This window comes from Schistocerca serialis, chromosome 3 (assembly GCF_023864345.2).
Source record: "Schistocerca serialis cubense isolate TAMUIC-IGC-003099 chromosome 3, iqSchSeri2.2, whole genome shotgun sequence".
NCBI classification, from domain to species: domain Eukaryota; kingdom Metazoa; phylum Arthropoda; class Insecta; order Orthoptera; family Acrididae; genus Schistocerca; species Schistocerca serialis.
Window position 1 is genome coordinate 303,277,049 of NC_064640.1, and position 18,150 is coordinate 303,295,198.

At 38.4% G+C, this 18,150-nt stretch overlaps 1 protein-coding gene across 7 annotated transcripts in view; it reads right to left on the reverse strand.

Moving 5' to 3' along the window:
• The window catches only part of LOC126470094 (uncharacterized), a 1,674,514-nt gene that overhangs the window by 614,781 nt on the left and 1,041,583 nt on the right, over positions 1-18,150 (reverse strand). For 4 of the 7 annotated variants that reach the window (XM_050097656.1, XM_050097648.1, XM_050097663.1 and 1 more), the window contains exon 8: positions 10,774-10,883. The exons of 2 other annotated variants lie outside the window; for them this stretch is intronic. In XM_050097656.1, coding sequence (XP_049953613.1) covers positions 10,774-10,883 — 110 coding nt within the window. Of the gene's footprint in view, positions 1-10,773; positions 10,884-12,260; positions 12,645-18,150 lie in introns of all 7 variants that reach the window. One more of the 7 variants, XM_050097649.1, reaches the window with a different exon arrangement.

The following is an 18,150-nucleotide window of genomic DNA, read 5'->3' on the forward strand; positions in this document are numbered from 1 at the left end:
AAAAAACTGATCAGCATGAATAATTTTCCTGTGCACATGACTTTCTTTTTCCATTGCAAAGGAACTACTATTTTTACTTCTACACATTCTGATGGAAACTGTTCTCCACTTTTACAGTGATACTCTACCCAAATGTATACATAACTGGGTAAGAAGAAACCTACAACTTAAATCTCAAGAACCTTTTCTTTTTCTCTTTTTTTCAAATTAAGAGTTTAGAATGTAGAAAATTTGTCACAACTGTGCAAGTGAGATATTGTGTAATGACAAAAATCCATCAAGATAGTGACACCAGGAAAAGAAAGGGGAGGGGTGGAATTGTAATCAGAGTGATTACAACTTTTACATTAGAGGAAAGTGAAAGAAATTAACATTATGCAGCAATAGTCCTATGTGAATCTCTTTAACCATAATTACATTGTGATACACCTATGGAGACATTTTTTGAACAACTTTATCATTTGCTCTTCAAGTGTCCTCAAGCTATGTCAATAATTCACCTACTGTTTACAATACAGTGCTCTGAATCAGTGCCTTTACTGTCATCTACCACTGCTTTATACAAATAGTGTGTTTCCAAAGTAACTATATGAAGTCATACATTTTTATATTTAATTAGTGTATGATCAATATGAAATAGTAGCAGTCCCATTCAACCTACATCTAGGAACAACACACAAAATTTGAACTCCAGAAAAAGACCTTGTCTACTTCATACAGCAACCACCTTACTGTTACAACAAAGATGATTTTATATCTATGAAATTTTCTTGCTTTATCAGCTAACTAATAGCTCTGAAAACAGTTGTTACTTGGCTAATAATGTGAGAAGATTTCATCACTGAAATTCCCTAAGAAAGCTTACATTTTCTTGTCAATTTCATATCTCTGAAATTTTTAGTTATATATATTATTTCAATGATGTGTAGAAAATTCAGCACATCAGTTTTACAGTATGGAAGTGTCAAAGCAAATTTTATAGCAATAAAACTTATGGAATAGTGTTCCTGATATATCATACCATTGGTGGTGGTTCAGAGGTCACGATCAATGCTCTGAATTTTTTTGGATCCTGCTCTCCCACTCAGCAATCAGTGCACTTCTTTTTCTTGGGGAATTTTTCTGAAACTTTAAAACAAATAGACTTTTACGAATTACAGACAAATGATCCACATAATCTAACTTCTTGGCACAATCACAGAACATGCCAAAAGGGTAATTTTTATTTTTACTACTACCAGACCTGAGCTTATGAGATCATGTGTTTGTTTCTCTGCAGGAAATCCTTTGCAAAAGCCATAAGGGACAGTAATTCCAAGGTTATCAGGAAAGTGGTTCAGTGTTCTGACAAGCTACCCTCCCAATTTGTTCTCAAAAAAATACAAGAAAGAGGGTTGACTTGGAAATTAATTGCTTATCTCCACTTTTATAAATCCATATTATTACAGCATATTTTAGTCTTTCAGGAAGTATGCCTTGACTCACTGACTGATTATAAAGCTAAATAAAAGAAAACATTGGAAGTCAACTAGTATGTATGAGCTATTTGATCTACTACGTCCCTCTGAACTCCCAACTCTTGAAATTATCCTCATTTTCCTACAAGTTTCTGTTAACCTTCTGCTCCCCGTATTTTATTCCTACTACCTTCAGAATTTTGAAGAGTGTATTCCAACCAACACAGTAAGAAGATTTCTCTAAATCTCCAAGTGCTAGAAATGTAGGTTTGTCTTTCTACAGTGTCTCATTTAAGATACATAGTGCAGTCTGTATTGTATTGCATGTTCATTTCTTCAGAACCCAAACTTCTCTTCCCTAAGGTTGGCCTCTACCAGTTTGTCCATTCTTCTGTAAATAATTAGCATCAGTATTTTTCAAGCATGACCTATTAGGCTGACAATTTAGAGATATTAACAACTGTTGCGACTTGGCTCCTTTGAATTATTACAGTCACCTACTCCACAGCCTTGTGTCAACTTAGGTCTTTCAGATCTCTGTAAAATTCTTTTTGCTGTGTCGCCATCATGAGTTGTCCTACTTTTATCTGGAGGGACTGAGTCCATACAATAGTAGATCCTTTCTGAATAAGGGGAATAAGTACTCCTTCTCTAGTCATCTGGTTTATGTAATAAAATGAACTAGATGGCACAAATGGTACAGAACTAAAGCACTTGCCCAACCTAAGCTGTGACACGATCCGTGCCAGAAGACAGCTGCTAAGGAGCATGAGAAGGAGCACGGCTGGACTGCATAGATTTATTGGGTTGAATTAACAGCACTCCCGTGCTGGACACACCCCCATTACATCTTTGGCTTACAATGGAGGCAGCAGCAGGAGCGTGTACATTAAGAAACTGGAAATCTGTAGGATTTCCAGGATTCCACATTTATATAATGAATGTGGTAAACATAAGAATGACAGAGAAAATGCATGCTCACTATGTAACAACTTCCAGTGGCTTCAGTAAATCTTTCTAACCATAGGAAGTAGGAGCAGTGTAAGAAATAACCACAGTACTGTTCAGATGACAGTCTGGTTTACTGACTGGTGAAAAACAGACAAGGTTGCTGGAGGCAGTGTACACAGGGTGCAGCCTCAAATAGAAAGCACAATCTATCCAGGGAAGCTAGCAACAGTATTCCAGGGGAAATATTCACAATTAGAGTACGTGCAGAGAAGTATCTATGTAGGTGTTACGAGGATCATAGCATCTGCATTCATTCATACAGCCAAGTTGCTCTGAAATCCCTATCAACCCCTGCAATGAGATCAAATATATTTTGCAGAGTGAAAACCTGCTGTCAGTCTCTTATCACTCAGGAGTTAGTAGTAATGTGCAAGCTAATAGGTTTGCCGCCACAGGGGAAATGACCATTTGTTGGACCAGAACCTGTCCTACCCATCACTACTTCAGTGGTAAAATTTAATACTATGTATTTGAATCACAAGACAGCATGCAAAATATTTGACTACAATCCAAAAACAAAATTGTGGCAAGCCAATGATGCCAGAACTATGTTCTAAGAAAATTTCTGTAATTGTGGGGTTAACAAGAGGCAGATTTAACTTTTAGATCTAATGAGTGGGCATAGGAACCTCAAGAAACACCTGCACACAAAGGGTATCACTAAGTGGGTCTGAGACTTCTATCCAGTCACATATTGACCAGTCTGGTATGGTAATAGAAGATAGCAAAAGTAAAGCCAAACTTTTAAATTTCACATTTAAGAAATCATTCACATAGGAGAATTGTACAAACAGACTATCATTTGACCATCGCACAGGCTCCCATGTGGAGGACATAGAGAAAAATCCCTGGTGTAGAGAAACAGAATTTCAAGCAAATAAGTTGTCAGGTCTTGATGAAATCCCATTTTGGTCTTTCAAAGAGTACTTTACAGAATCGGCCCCTTACTTAGCTTGCATTTTTCATGAATCTCTTGCCCAGTGCAAGGTAGCAAGCTACTGGAAAAAAAGCAAAGGTGTCCCCTGTGTATAACAAGGGCAGAAGAACAGACCCACAATATTACAGACCAATATCCCTAACATCATTTTGCTGCAGAATCTTTGAACATATTCTTAGTTCAAATATAATACATTTTCTCGAGAGGGCAGAGTTTCTGTCCATAAATCAGCATGGTTTTAGAAAGCATCGCTTGTGTGAAACTGGGCTCACTCTTTTCTCTTAGGAAATTCTGTGAAGCACGGATGAATGGTAACAGGCAAATTCCATACTCCTAGATTTCTGTAAAGCATATTATATGATGCCACACTGCCAACTTTTACTGAATGTACAAGTATATGGAATAGGTTCCCGGGAATGTGAATGGCTCTAAGGCTTCTCAATGAGCAGAATCTGGTATTTTGTTCCCAACAGTGAGAGTTTATCAGAGACAAGGGTATTGTCAGGAGTGCCCCTGGGAAGATAGGATTCAAGAGATTGGGGCTTGTATGGAAGTATATAGACATTTGTTTTTCTCACACTGTATTTCCAAGTGGAACAGGGAAGGAAATGACTAGCAGTGGTACACCTTACAGTGGTTTGTAGAGTACGGATGTAGATATAGAGAAAGAAGTGACATTTAATCTTTCAATGTGAAGTACTGGAGAGCAAAAGATACAGAATGGTTGCATGTTGAAAAAGAAGTACCAATTTCAGCTGCATTAGGGCATTGAAATAATTCTGTGACAAGTGAAAATCTGTGCTACAACAGGACCCAAACCTGGATTTTCTGCTTTATGCCAGCACTTGCCTTAACCACTCTGGCTATTTGAGCATGCTTCATGTCCAACCCAAATTCCCAAATTGTTGCACACTCATTCTGTAGTGCTCCCTGCCCATTACCCTCTTTGCTCATGGCATCTTACATGATTCCTGCAAGAGATTGGACCTAGGGTGCATCCACTCTGAAGATATCATGAAGTACCATCAAGGCTTAGATACTACAATTGTGTGTATGGTATCTGTTTTTTTTTGGACATGTCTAATTCCTGAACAAATTGCAGCTAACAGAGAAAGTAAAGGGAATCATCCTACTACTTAAGGCTATTAGTTAGCTTTCCTAGTATGACAGGGGGAGAGATTGTACAATAACCTCAGTTTCAGTGTGGACATCTGGAGGCTAGGAACCACATTTGTGTCAACTTGTGGAACCTAGCCAACAGGATCACACACAAATGACATTGCTGATAAATGGCGTTATGTTCAGCTGTTTTACCTCTCTGGTTAAATCCCATCAATCAAATCAAGTCTCTCAGTATCTTGCCTCCAAGCTCATCTTTGTGTAATACCTCTTCCCTTTAGTTATGTATGTAACAAAAGGGGTTCACACCAACAATGGTAAATAAGCTTAAAAAGTTAAATTTTCCTTCAAGAGGATTCTCACATAGCTCATAATCTTGGAACTTTTCAAGTGTTATGGTGTGAAATACTGCATAAAAAGCTTTCTGTTGGTTCACTATGGTCATGTGATGATATCGACCTGCAGAAGGTGACATGAGCAAGCAAAATCGAGTCCCAAGTACATTACACACACACATAATGCCTTCTTGAAGTCTCTACCTATGTCTAGTTCACTTTGTATTGTCTGTGTTAACACATGTGTCTCATATCTTGTGATCGTTCTTTTTTTAATGAAGAGGTTTTTTGTCCTCTGTCTTCTGACTGGTTTGATGCAGCCCACCATGAATTCCTCTCCTGTGCTAACCTTTTCATCTTTGAGTAGCACTTGCAATGCATGTCCTCAATTATTTGCTGGATGTATTCCAGTCTCTGTCTTCCTCTACAGTTTTTGACCTCTACAGCTCCCTTGAGTACTATGGAAGTCATCCCCTCATGTCTTAACAGATGTCTGATCATCCTGTCCCTTCTTCTCAGTGTTTTCCACATGTTCTCCGATTCTGTGCATAACCATCTCATTCCTGACCTTATCAGTCCACCTAATTTTCAACATCAGTATGTAGCACCACATCTCAAATGCTACAATTCTCTTCTGTTCCAGTTCTCCCCACAGTCCATGTTTCACTACCATACAATGCTGTACTCGAGACATACATTCTCAGAACTTACTTTCTCAAATTAAGGCTGATATTTGATATTAGTAGACGTCTCTTGGCCAGGTATGACCTTTTTGCCATTGCTAGTCTGCTTTTGATTTCCTCCTTGCTCTGTCCAGCATTGGTTATTTTACTGCATAGGTAGCAGAATTCCTTAACTTTATCTGCTTTGTGACCATCAATCCTGATGTTAACTTTCTTGCTGTTCTCATTTCTACTACTTCTCATTACCTTCATCTTCAATTTACTCTCAATCCATTCTCTTTACACTGTTCATCCCATTCAGCAGATCATGTAATTCTTCTTCACTTTCATTCAAAATAGCAATGTCATCAGGTTAAAGAGGTTACATTTTATGAAATCAGTACATGTATCTTGTTACATACACTCACCACAATGGAAAAGCCCACACTGGTGACCTATGACAACAATCAATGTCTGTGGACTCTGGAAATGCACAGTGTTACCTTATACCAAACAATGAATACTGACACACAACAAAAGTTATTGAGACCTTTCACCTATACTGGTTTGGTTTCATTTGGTTTCTTGTGGGTTGTGGGATATGTTGAACAATATGTACAATGAAAGTATGAAACTACAAGTGAGGTTGATTAAAACATTCTCCTCCCAAATGTGTACAAGGACATGTGGATCGTGCATCACAGTTCTGTTACTATCCTTGGATCTTATTGACTTCTTTATGGAAGATGAAGAAAGGATACTGATACAAACAGATGTTCCTGGGCATGCATCAAATTTTTATGCACAAATACATCATTGTGACCACACCCCTCATGATTCAAATTGTGTTTCAGCACTGATTATAGAGGTGACAAACCAGATTCTTTCACCTTGTGGAACCTGGCCGACAAGTTCACACACTAATATTTCCAGCTTATTTTCGAAGTGATTGCCTACCAATGGTGCCAAATTTGACAACATGTCCAAATTGAATTACATGGTGCCGCATGGGCATATTTCCATCAATGATCATAGAGTTCAGCACTTTTTGTCTGAACTGCCACAATTTCTGCCCAAACTTGTCCAAATCCCCCATACCAACTTACTCCTGTGGTGTGACACCTTTAAAGGCAAATCACATTCTCTGTCCCTGCCAAATTCTGCAGGGCAATCTTTGATGGTCTGCATAACTTATCACATCCTGGTATTCATCCCACCACAAAATTAGTGACTGAGGGCTTTGTGTGGTCAGGTGTTTAAGTGGACTGCAGACAGTTTATGCACACCTCTTGTTTGCCAATGCAATGGCTAGGACACCACAGTTTTCTGCAATAGGGAAAATATGACATGCTAAGACTGACTTCAATGTGTCCATTTGGACCCAGTTGGTCCACTACTTGAGTCAAATTTGTTCCGATATATTTTCTCCACAACTGACAGGACATTGCGTTGTGTGGAAGCTGTACCTTTAAAGGATATGATAGATAAATCTACTGCTTTGGTCTTTGTTCATCTGTGGATTCCTTGTTTCAGTTGCCCATCATCAATTTATACTGACCAGGTGTGTCACTCAGCCCCATCTTTTTATTCTTGGTCTTTGTTTCATTTTGGAGTGTGCATATCAACACCCATGACTCTTGTCTTATGATCAACCACATTTAATAAAGTGGTTGCATTTTGTGGTATCAGTACATTCATTTTATTCCGCATATCACCACCACACATGAAACAACAACCATCTAACTATGTATTTTTGTACAACATACTCTGAAGCCTTGATGGTGGAGAGGCCTTATGTGAATCCACTGTATGGGACCAATGAGTTATTCTGTCGTATCTTAATGTAATGTACAATTACTGATGTTTGAAGAAAGATAAAAATAAAAAAAAATCGCAATATCTGTTCAGTTTTAATTCTCTTGCTGATTTTCATTATTTGCATTACTTTTCCTTACTTGCTTAGTTACAAAATTTTATTGTAATAGCTCAGGAATAATTTAGTTTTCTACTGATTTAATTTTAAATATCCAGGTAAATCTGAATGTTGTCAGTAATGTGTCCACCTTAAACATTCAACAAGAGAGAGAATCTTGACAGTATGATTAAAATGTGTGTTTAAATGATGCTGTAGTCATGAGGTGGCAGAATCTGACTGGTAGAATCAACAGAAACATATGTCTGCTGTCCTTGGCTGGATGTTCACAATGGTAACACAAGATGGACAAGTGAACAACATGCCAACAGACTGAAGAGTTACTGAGAGAGAAACCAAGATGATGTGACAATGTAGTAAAGTAAATCTAGAGTTAGGTACAATGGCAACTATACACAACTGAAGTGAAGATAAGACATGAGTTTATGGCCATGTGGTCATATTTATCTCATCTGCAGCAAGAACTATTGTTGAAGCATACATTTGAGGAACTTCAGGGTGGCACTTTCTTGGAAAACTGCAGCACTTTACAGGTTCTGCCACTATCAGCCATCCAAGTCCATTTATTCTACTGGGTATTCAAATTTGTTGGGTCAAGACAATAAATGTGTTACCAACAATTTGAATCCTTCGCTCTCTGTATGACATTTTATCTGTTATTAAAATTTTGTAAGGCACTTTAAATACATTCAACAAATAAATACATAGACATATGTCCTTGTTGGTGCTTCACATTTGATGTTTGTTCTGTGTGCTGGTGAAGTTTCAAACCATTCTTGCAGACGTCAGAGCCATAGTACAGTGTCAATTTGGCATCTACATGCAACTCACATTACAATCAGTGTGCTGTTATTGGATTCTTGTGTTCAGAAAAAGAAACCATGGTGAACATCCATAAATGTTTGTGTGCAGTGTATGGTGGTGCTGCAGTTGATAGTTGTACAGTTGGGCAATGCGTAAAGGAAGTTAAAACCTCAGGAAATGCAGAAACAGAGCTCCATGATCAACCAGGCTCAGGACGTCCTGTCACAGCAACTGCTCCAGACATCCACCCTACAGTCCAGACCTGATACCCTCAGACTTCCATCTCTTTGGGCCGCTTAAAGATTCTCTATGGGGGAAAACACTTTGAAGATGATGAAAGGGTCATCTATGCAGTGAAAACATGGCTATGCCTACAGGACAAGAGCTTTTACCAGTGGGTAATACATGCTCTTCCACAACATTGACATATGGCCATAGGACGTGATGGAGACAATGTAGAAAAATAGGACATGGACGAGACCTGTTTACCATGTCACCATATTCTGACTCTCAACAATAAATACGTTCCGAGAATAAAATGTGGGGCATTACTTATTGAACGACCCTCTTAGTATAATCTAACAATTTCTGCACTCTGCTGTGTATTTTCTCCTTAGAATCTTTATTGTTGTGTGGTTTGTATAATATGGAAGTATTATGGTTCTGATGTCTCCCACAGTACCAGTTTTTTAAAAAATATTTTATTGCTTGTACTGGCAATTTTCTTACAGTCTTCTGTGTTGTACTTTATTTGATATACTTCGAGTTTAGTCTGTAGAGCTAATAATTTATTGTTTTATAAGCAACTACATCATATCAGATGTTATTGGTACACTGGTTTAGCATGTGTCAACATGCTACTATTCCTGTTTAAAAGATGTATAGATGTTTTATTATTCAATAGCTATCTCAGCTACTTATCAAATATTTATATCTACACTAATAATAAAACTGTATAATCATCATGTTGTCTCTCTCTGTTTACACACTGATCTCCAAAACTGCTTGGTGAATATTCATGTGGTTTGCACAGGTAACTAGTCTAGCTGGAGGCAACCTATAGGATTTATTTCGAAAGTGGACCGCAGATAAAAATAGTGTAATTTGAATTTTAGGAGTCTTCTCAGGTTAGTAGCTCAGATATTTGCCTTAGTGATGGTGTTGTATCCAAAGAACCAATAGATGATGCTGTCAGTTTTTTTACCTCAGTGACAGGAGTATTTTTAGAAGTTTACATCAGTGACAGAATTAAATACAACAATCTTATCTTTCTGAATACAAACTAACAGTGAATTTCCAGAATGAGATTTTCACTGTGCAGCGGAGTGTGCGCTGATATGAAACTTCCTGGCAGATTAAAACTGTGTGCCCGACCGAGACTCAAACTCGGGACCTTTGCCTTTCGCGGGGAAGTGCTCTACCATCTGAGCTACGAAAGCACGACTCACGCCCCGTCCTCACAGCTTTACTTCTGCCAGTATCTCATCTCCTACCTTCCAAACTCTGCAGGAGAGTTTCTGTAAAGTTCGGAAGGTAGGAGACGAGATACTGGCAGAAGTAAAGCTGTGAGGACCAGGCCTGTGTCGTGCTTCAGTAGCTCAGATGGTAGAGCACTTGCCCGCAAAAGGCAAAGGTCCCGAGTTCGAGTCTCGGTCGGGCACACAGTTTTAATCTGCCAGGAAGTTTCATAACAGTGAATTTACTTGGCTAGGCTATACAGATTTACTGATTTCACTTTGTGTGTTAAAGACTTTAAAAAATGCTTTGCTTGTTTCATTACGTTTCATTTATATTTGACTTCTTCACTAGGAAAACATTTCTTTACAAAGTGATCCTGTAACAGTTCTGTTTTTACTAAGTGAGGTATGGAACCCTAAAAAGTGACAGTATGCAAACGCCCTTCTTTATCCACTGTTAAGCATGGGCGTACAGCCAGTATCTGTATAAAAAGCTCACATGCTTAACTGGAAAATACTTATAATTTTGCAAGTGTGTTTATGCTTCTGTGAGTGTTTTACATTTCTCTGTCTATAAGTTAAAAAATTAACCTCTTAGCCATCTTTATGATCCTTGGAAAGTATTTCATTTCACAATGGAATGTCTATTTAGCAGAAACATGAATGTTATAGTAGACTAATGTCTACTCCAATTAAAATTTGAAAACCTGCAAATGGAATTATTAAGCTAATGTTGCGTAGATATTCCTCTTAATTCATAACTGAATGCCAGTTCTCACCTTTTGTGAAGCAGGATCCTGTGAAACATCCAATGAATCATCAGAATCTAAGAGGTTTGGAATAGACTGTGCACTCTGCAAAGTCTGTTTCCCTCCATCACCATTGATATGATTAATTTCTTCTTCCTCAATACTACCAATGCTCAAAAGATTTGGCTGTGACTCAGCAAATAGTTTTGCTCTCAGCAACCTTCCGAGATGAAATAATACATGTTAGGAAACAATTTACCAAAAATCAGATAACTGCATTACAAATGATTGTAAATTTATAAGACCTACCTCAATTCTTCTTCACGTTTTTGCATCTCTTGTAACTCTGCTTGTATCTTCTCTTCAGCTGATTGGTAGCCCTTTCTCACTGGAGTCTTTACCAGGTCTTTATCTGAATCCTGTACAAAATGCTTCTTATATGAAATCTGTCAGTATAAAAATTACTCTCTCCCCTCTATAATTTGCTACTATGAGGGACGATCAAAACTTTCCATTTGAGTATTTTGCTGCAGCATGTACACAATGTAACATGACTCTGATGTGGGTATATAAGCACCCACATGTGACAAAGTATTAGTGTGGCATTCCTGTCTTTCCAATGCGTCTGTGTGCAGTAAATATGGAAATGTGAACTATGGCCATATTACCAAATTCATGTTAACAGGAACAACATGCTGTTATTCTTTCCTTGGTTGCTGAAGGACAAAAACTGGAAGACATCCACTGGAGAATGAAGAATGTGTATGGCGCAGCATGTCTATAAAAAAAACTACCATTGTGGAATGGTGCACCAAGTTCGTAATAACGGATGTCCCCATATAGGAAATGTAATGCAGAAATTACACAAACTCATGTGGGAGACACTAGAACCTGCCCTATAGTCCTGATCTCTTGCTCACGTGATTATCATGCCTTTGGTCCCTTAAAAAAAGTCCTTAATCCGTTGAAAATTTCTGTCAGATGAGGATGTAGAACAGCCAGTTAAGAACTACTTCATGCAGCAGGACACGATGTTATACCAAACAGGTATTTTTAACCTGATGTATTGTTGAGACGATTGCCTCAATGCTCATTGTGATTTTGCGTGATTGGCATACCTATTCTAAACAGTGTGGTTTTTCAAATAGAAACTTTTTGATCACCCCTTAAATGTCATGACATGTACAGCTGGAAGTCCAATGATCTACATAGCAAAGAAACAAGTGAATATTATGGTTTAGTATCTCAAATGATGCTCCCATTAGACATGGTAACTGGTAATGAAATTGGCTTTCCTATTTTGAAAGGGACCATCTTGGCATTTGCATTAGTTTAGAGGAACCATGAAAAACCTACACATGGATGGCAAGGTAGAGATTTGAGCTCCCTTTGCCTGGAATGTAAGGTCATTGTTTCAACAACAATGTTACATTTCTCAGCAAATATGTACGGAGTCTAAAAACCAATGGCTCAGGTACCATGTTGCATAGTATCAAGTAAACATAATGAAACACACACTTCAGTTGTGTGGCAATAAAACTAGGACACTATTTCCTGTACAACTGATTTGCAATTAGCAAACAATGGAAAATCCATAATAAAAACAATAAGCATTACATTGCTCTTCACCATGGAGATGGCACTGAGTGGCAAATCGGCACATTTGCAAGTATATTTACAAATGCACTATATTTTTTTCAGAAATTTATGGTGTGTGTAGAATACAAAGGAAAAAAGCTCATTTGATTGGTAAGTTCTACAAATATTACTAATTAATTCAGTAACACACTACATACCTGTGAATCATTCCCACTATTGATGTCAATGATCTTCCTTTGAATTGGAGGCTGGTTATGTACATGTGAAACAGAAGGAGGAGAAACAACAGCAGGTACAGTATTCCTTGGAGCAGCATAAATTCTCATCCTTCCATGTGATGCATAAAACCTCTGCATCAATCCTTTCTGTCCACCACCAGATGAGAACCTGTGTGTTGGGCTTGCAAATGGAGAATTGTTAAGTGTTGGACTTGATGACTGAGATCTCTTTGTTGGAACAGCTTGTGCTGAGGGTTCTCCATCATTAAGTGAATCTGAAAGATTGTTCAAAGAGGAGAAACTATTTGGATCACTCTCTCTCTCTTCTGTGGAACTGTTGACAGCATCAGGTGTTTGAGATCTCTGAAATAAAAAATTAGATATCTTATTCTGCAACTATCCTGTTCAGATCAGGAAGTTATTTCAAACCTTAACTTCAATGATAATGCACTAAATTAGAAAGCGAAAAGCTGGACATTTTTAGAGAAAACTGAGAACACTGTGTTAGCAAGAACTTCTGCCGAGTACCTTTGTAACCATATCCTGATGGAACATCTAGTTCTTAAAACTGGTAACAGATGTAGCATAACACTGGACTGAAACTGGCCACTCTATTATCTTTAATGGCTTCAAGTTTCCGTCATCCACTTTATTCTTTTAGGGAAAGGTTATGGAAGAATTAAACATTGATTTGATGACAGATTTCACTGAGAAAATTATTTCAGAGTGTATAAATTTTTGAATTTGGCCATTGCTTTGATCTCCTCTCAGAGACTTAACTATTGACTTGGCTAAATTTCATTTCTTACCCTTTCAAAATACATGCAGTTACTGAACTTCCCTCCAAAAAATTGCTCTGAACTAAGTATCTGTGAGGGACACCCACACAAGCAGGCACAGGTAAACAACATTATGCAGTTAGGTTACTCTGAAGATGAAAGGGAGAAAACTACACAACAGCAGTTGTTAATAATCATGAAGATATTAAATGTTTTTATGAAAATATGTAGCATCTAGAGAAAATTAAAAAAAAATGAAATGGGTGATTAGTGTTTCACATCTTATTGACATAAAAAAATTTAAAAAAAGATTTACACATATACAATAATGGGAGAAGAAAAATGATGTGATGGAGGAATCAGTGTTCTATACTTGAGTGATTTAGAGAAACCACAGAAAATCCATGTCACTGTTGTTGGAGATATATTTTCCCTCAGTTTTCTCTGACATGAATGTATTTTTAAGTTTAGGCTAGGCAGGATAGCCGCTGTCTTAACGTCTTTAGTAAAAAAAAAGAGAGACTGAAAAAATATGTAACTATTAGTAGAGAGAGAGAGAGAGAGAGAGAGAGAGAGAGAGAGAGAGAGAGAGAGAGAGAGGCCATCACCATCAGTACATCTGGGCCTTACCACGAAGCACAGCCGATGCAACTACACTAGCCATCTTACTGCCATCTGACTGCCTGAGCTCAGGCAGCCAGCAATGTGCTACTGCCTTATGGTCTGGGCCATGCAGTGTGCTGTGGCCAGACTTACTCAGGGCAGTCTGTTGATTTAACTGCACTAAGGGGAAAGGTGTCTTATCTAAATGGATGTGATAAAGTGGAAATGAAGAGATTATTGGAGAAATTTGCAGAATTATTTAACCTGCATGGACAATGCCTGCTACATGACTATTGCAGCATGGAATTCCACAACAAATGAGCTGCTTGTGTACAAGAAACAGCACTAGGATGTAATTATTAAAGAAAGCACCAGTGTTTAGTCAGTGCTTCTCATAACAGGTGGTAAGAAGGCTTATCAGGTGACTGTAAATATCTAAACAACAAGCAATAACTAATGAATAGCCCATGCCAAACATTACAGAGACCTTAGACAATCTGGTGCAATGCCATTATTTTATCACCATGGATTTGGTGGGGGGGGGGGGGGGGGGGGTGTACCACCAATTAGAGATAGCACTGGAGGATTGACCTGAAACAGCGTTTTCAGTTCCATTTGATCACTATAGTATCATCAGATGCCATTTGGTTTGAAAAATGCAACTTTCCAACACTTGTTAGATGGAGTACTACAGAGTCTGAAACCAAAACAATGCTTAGTCTACTGAGATGACACTGTATTCTCCAACACATCCAGGAGTATAAGGTGCATCTACAAGAGGTCTGAGTGCTTGTGTGTGGCACGACAGACCCTTATCTTAGAAACACGCCACTTTGTATTACAGGAAGTCTGCTATTCAGGCCATATCATCAGCCAAGACAGTGCACGACTAACTCACAGCTGATACAAGCTGTAAATGATTTCCCAGTGTATAGCACAAATGAAGAAATTACAGTAATATCTCAGGATTGCAATTTTATAGAGAATACATCCCAAAATTTGCAGAAGTTATGCCTTTGTTTAAGAAGAGGTAATAGGTTCACGAGGCTCCACACTGAAGCAGATCTTGAGGTATTGCACTGAAATGAATTTCGAGACAGACCTCCAACTCATGGCTAAGTGAATTTGGTTTTGAGGTTGTGCAATGTTCAAGGAAGTATCACTGGTACACTGACAGACTTAGATGCTGTGCTGTAGAATGTATTGAGTCAACACAGAAGAACAGCACAAAGCTCAGGGTGGGTGAGAAGCCCTGTACCCCTAGTATCAAATGCTAATTGATTTGATTTGTTTTAGCGCAACTATGTACTTTAGTATTAAGTGCCCAATATATCAGTAGGTTCCCCACCATTTTGTTAACACATTTCTTGACATATTTTTACACATGTCTGGGGTTACAGTGTGAAATGCATCTTCAACAGCATTGTGCAGTTCATTGGTAGCATAGCAACATGCAGATACATGCACCTTAATGACTCACCATAATGAGTTGTAAGGTGTGGTGATGTCAGGACGTTTTGGTGGCCATTTCAAGGAACCTGGTGGTGTTGATGCACCACAACTTATCAACCGTCATAAAAAAAGCTCACTTAGGAAATTGTGCACTGCAGGAGCATAGTGAGGAGGCACTCAGCCTTACTGCAACTGTATGCATTCTGTGAGCCCCCTTTCCTCAAGCTGAGGTATGAACAACATTTGGAACACGTGTAAATAATCTGTGCCATTCACAGGTCCTGGAAAAATGTATGGTCCAAGCATAAGTTGTGAAGTCATCGCTGCCCATATCATTATGTGAGGCAGCTTTCTTTGTAACTTGACCATGTAATGAAGATTCTCTTTGGCTCAAACGACAGTATTTCTATTGTGTGAGCTGTGATAAATGGCACATTCACTTGAAAACATAACCATGGCATAGTTCACTGCATTTTGAAATTGAGTTAACAAAACTTGGCACGCTGAAACACACTCATTCCAGTCTGTGTCCGATAACTCTTACGAACTTCTGTCATAAAGGTCTGACTATAATTTCTTTTGATATGATCTCACATTTTTGTCCTTGGTATACCAAATTTGAAGCATGTTGTGTGTTGGCTTCACAGGAGACTGTTCAATCAAAGTAGAGACTCAGGCACGTTTCTTCTCATGTCTTCTTCCTTCCACTCAGTGGCTTATCTTTAACACTGCCAAAAGCAAAAGCATTTATTTCTCAATCCAGAAGTGTCACCTTTCATGGTGGAGCCTCATCACACCTTTCCTAGAACACTACTGTAGTATTCTGTCTCATTGTCTGCCCTGTGTGTCATTCAGGCACCCACACACTTGTCACTAAATGCTCCTCAGTAGTGCAATTACGACCACTCACGTCTGACATGGCTACAGATTAAAATACTATTGTGGAAACATGTAAACACGAATTGCAACAAGTAGTAATAAAGTTACCAACCTGCCTAATAACATCTCATACTCTACAGAAGTTACAGGGGTACGGGGACTTCTTGCCCACCCTGTATTTAAAAATCATGTGTCTTGGCCATGATCACCATATCAAATCAACAGGCAGAAATGGTGGCACAGACTATTGTTAACCATTGCTTATTAAAAATCTAATGCCAGAGACAATAATAAATGACCACAGTACTAATTGCCAAGTATGTCCAAGTTATTGAAGCAATTACATTTATTATTACACTTATTATTATTTCTCCCAAGAGTGCTAGTTCTGCAAGGTTCAGGTGAGAGCTTCTGTGAAGTTTGGAAGGTAGGAGATGATGTACTGGCAGGGTAAAGCTGTGAGGATGGGGCACAAATCGTGCTTGGGTAGCTCAGATGGTAGAGCACTTGCCCGCGAAAGGCAAAGGTCCCGAGTTTGAGTCTCAGTCTGGCACACAGTTTTAATCTTCCAGGAAGTTTCATATCAGCACACACTCTGCTGCAGAGAGAAAATCTCATTCTGAATTACACTTATTATTTACACTATAAGATGTTACAAATTAGTGCACTACACCTGCAAGTGAATGGCTGAACAGTGAGTTCACAGGACAGTAGGGGAAAAATGTTAAGTAATTTCATGAATAGTAGTCACAATGATTTGAACACTTTACCATAATTTGTAGTGACAGCTTGTAACTTGGAAAGTATACAAAAACATGGGCTTTATCCCCTATGAGGTGGTTTTTAGCCAAAAGACCCCATTCCCTTTCAAATTATGCCACCTACCCTAGGTGAAGATGTATACTTCACACAAAATTTTGCTACAAAATTAAGAAGTACGTGGCAACAGATTAGAAAGATGAATATGAAGTCTTAAAAATGGCATGAAGGCACCCCACAACAAAAAGCTAAATTGGTTATGTACCACACTGGGCAGTGAGTAATGTTATCTAACACCTACATGCTGAAAGAAAAAACTAAAAAGCTAATTTTGCAATACCAGGCACCTTACCAGATAATTGAGATTATGTCCCCAGTTAATGTCAAACTGCAATGCCCAGCCCAAAGCCCAATTGTCCATGTAGTAAGAACTCATTTATTTCATGTTGTACTGGAAGCACTGCCGTATTTAACAGCAGCTCCTTCTGAATGGGGAAGGGAAGTGATTGGAGAAAATACAAGGGGGGAAAGGTAAAATTAAGCATGTGACGCAGGATGTACTAATAGTCATCCTGACACTCCTAATGCCGTAAAACCATGAGGCGGCCTTGTGAGCTAATTTTTTGTGTTTGCTAATAAAGTTATTAGGGATATTTGTGAGTGTATATTCTGGTAATGTGTCTATTTCTTTCATGAGACAGGCTCAAAGGAGACATTCTTGTTTAGTTAATAGGTTATGGGAAATTTTAGGTGAAATTTTCTGTGGAGTGTTAGTGGAACCTTAGTGTGTCCAATTTAGTTTAGAAGGGAATCAATGATGTTACATGGTGCAGAAAGTTTGTTGTTTGTTAAATACATGGTTTGTGTAGAGGCAGTCATGCAGACTTTTAAAGGCAACAGGTTGGCAGTAAATGAGTGATGGTGTGTTCATGTTACACACCTTTGGCCTTTAACTTTAAAGATATTTCATAAGGGATGTTTCCTAGGTCGCTTTAGTCAGTGAAGAAAACAAGGAATTTGAGAAAGTACTACTCCCCACCATGGAATAACTACAATGCCAAGTTGGGCTACTCACTGTTTGTCCCCCACAAAATGAACACACACAGTCCTCAAGTCATGTGAGTACACCCTAACCAGTAGTTGTAGTTTGCATCTGCTACAAACAAGGCTATTTCAGCTGTGTACAGCAAATATAACTGCATGAGCAGGGATTGTTGATAAATGCTATGTGATGCAATTTCTTAGGACATTTTTCCAGTTACCTGCCACCATCACTGGAACAACAACACTTAACACAAACTGCTCATTATGTAACTGCAAAACCCATCTTTCAAGACTACGCCCATGAAAAACCTAACCTACTTCAATGGCATGCTATACCTGACCCTTCTTGCTTC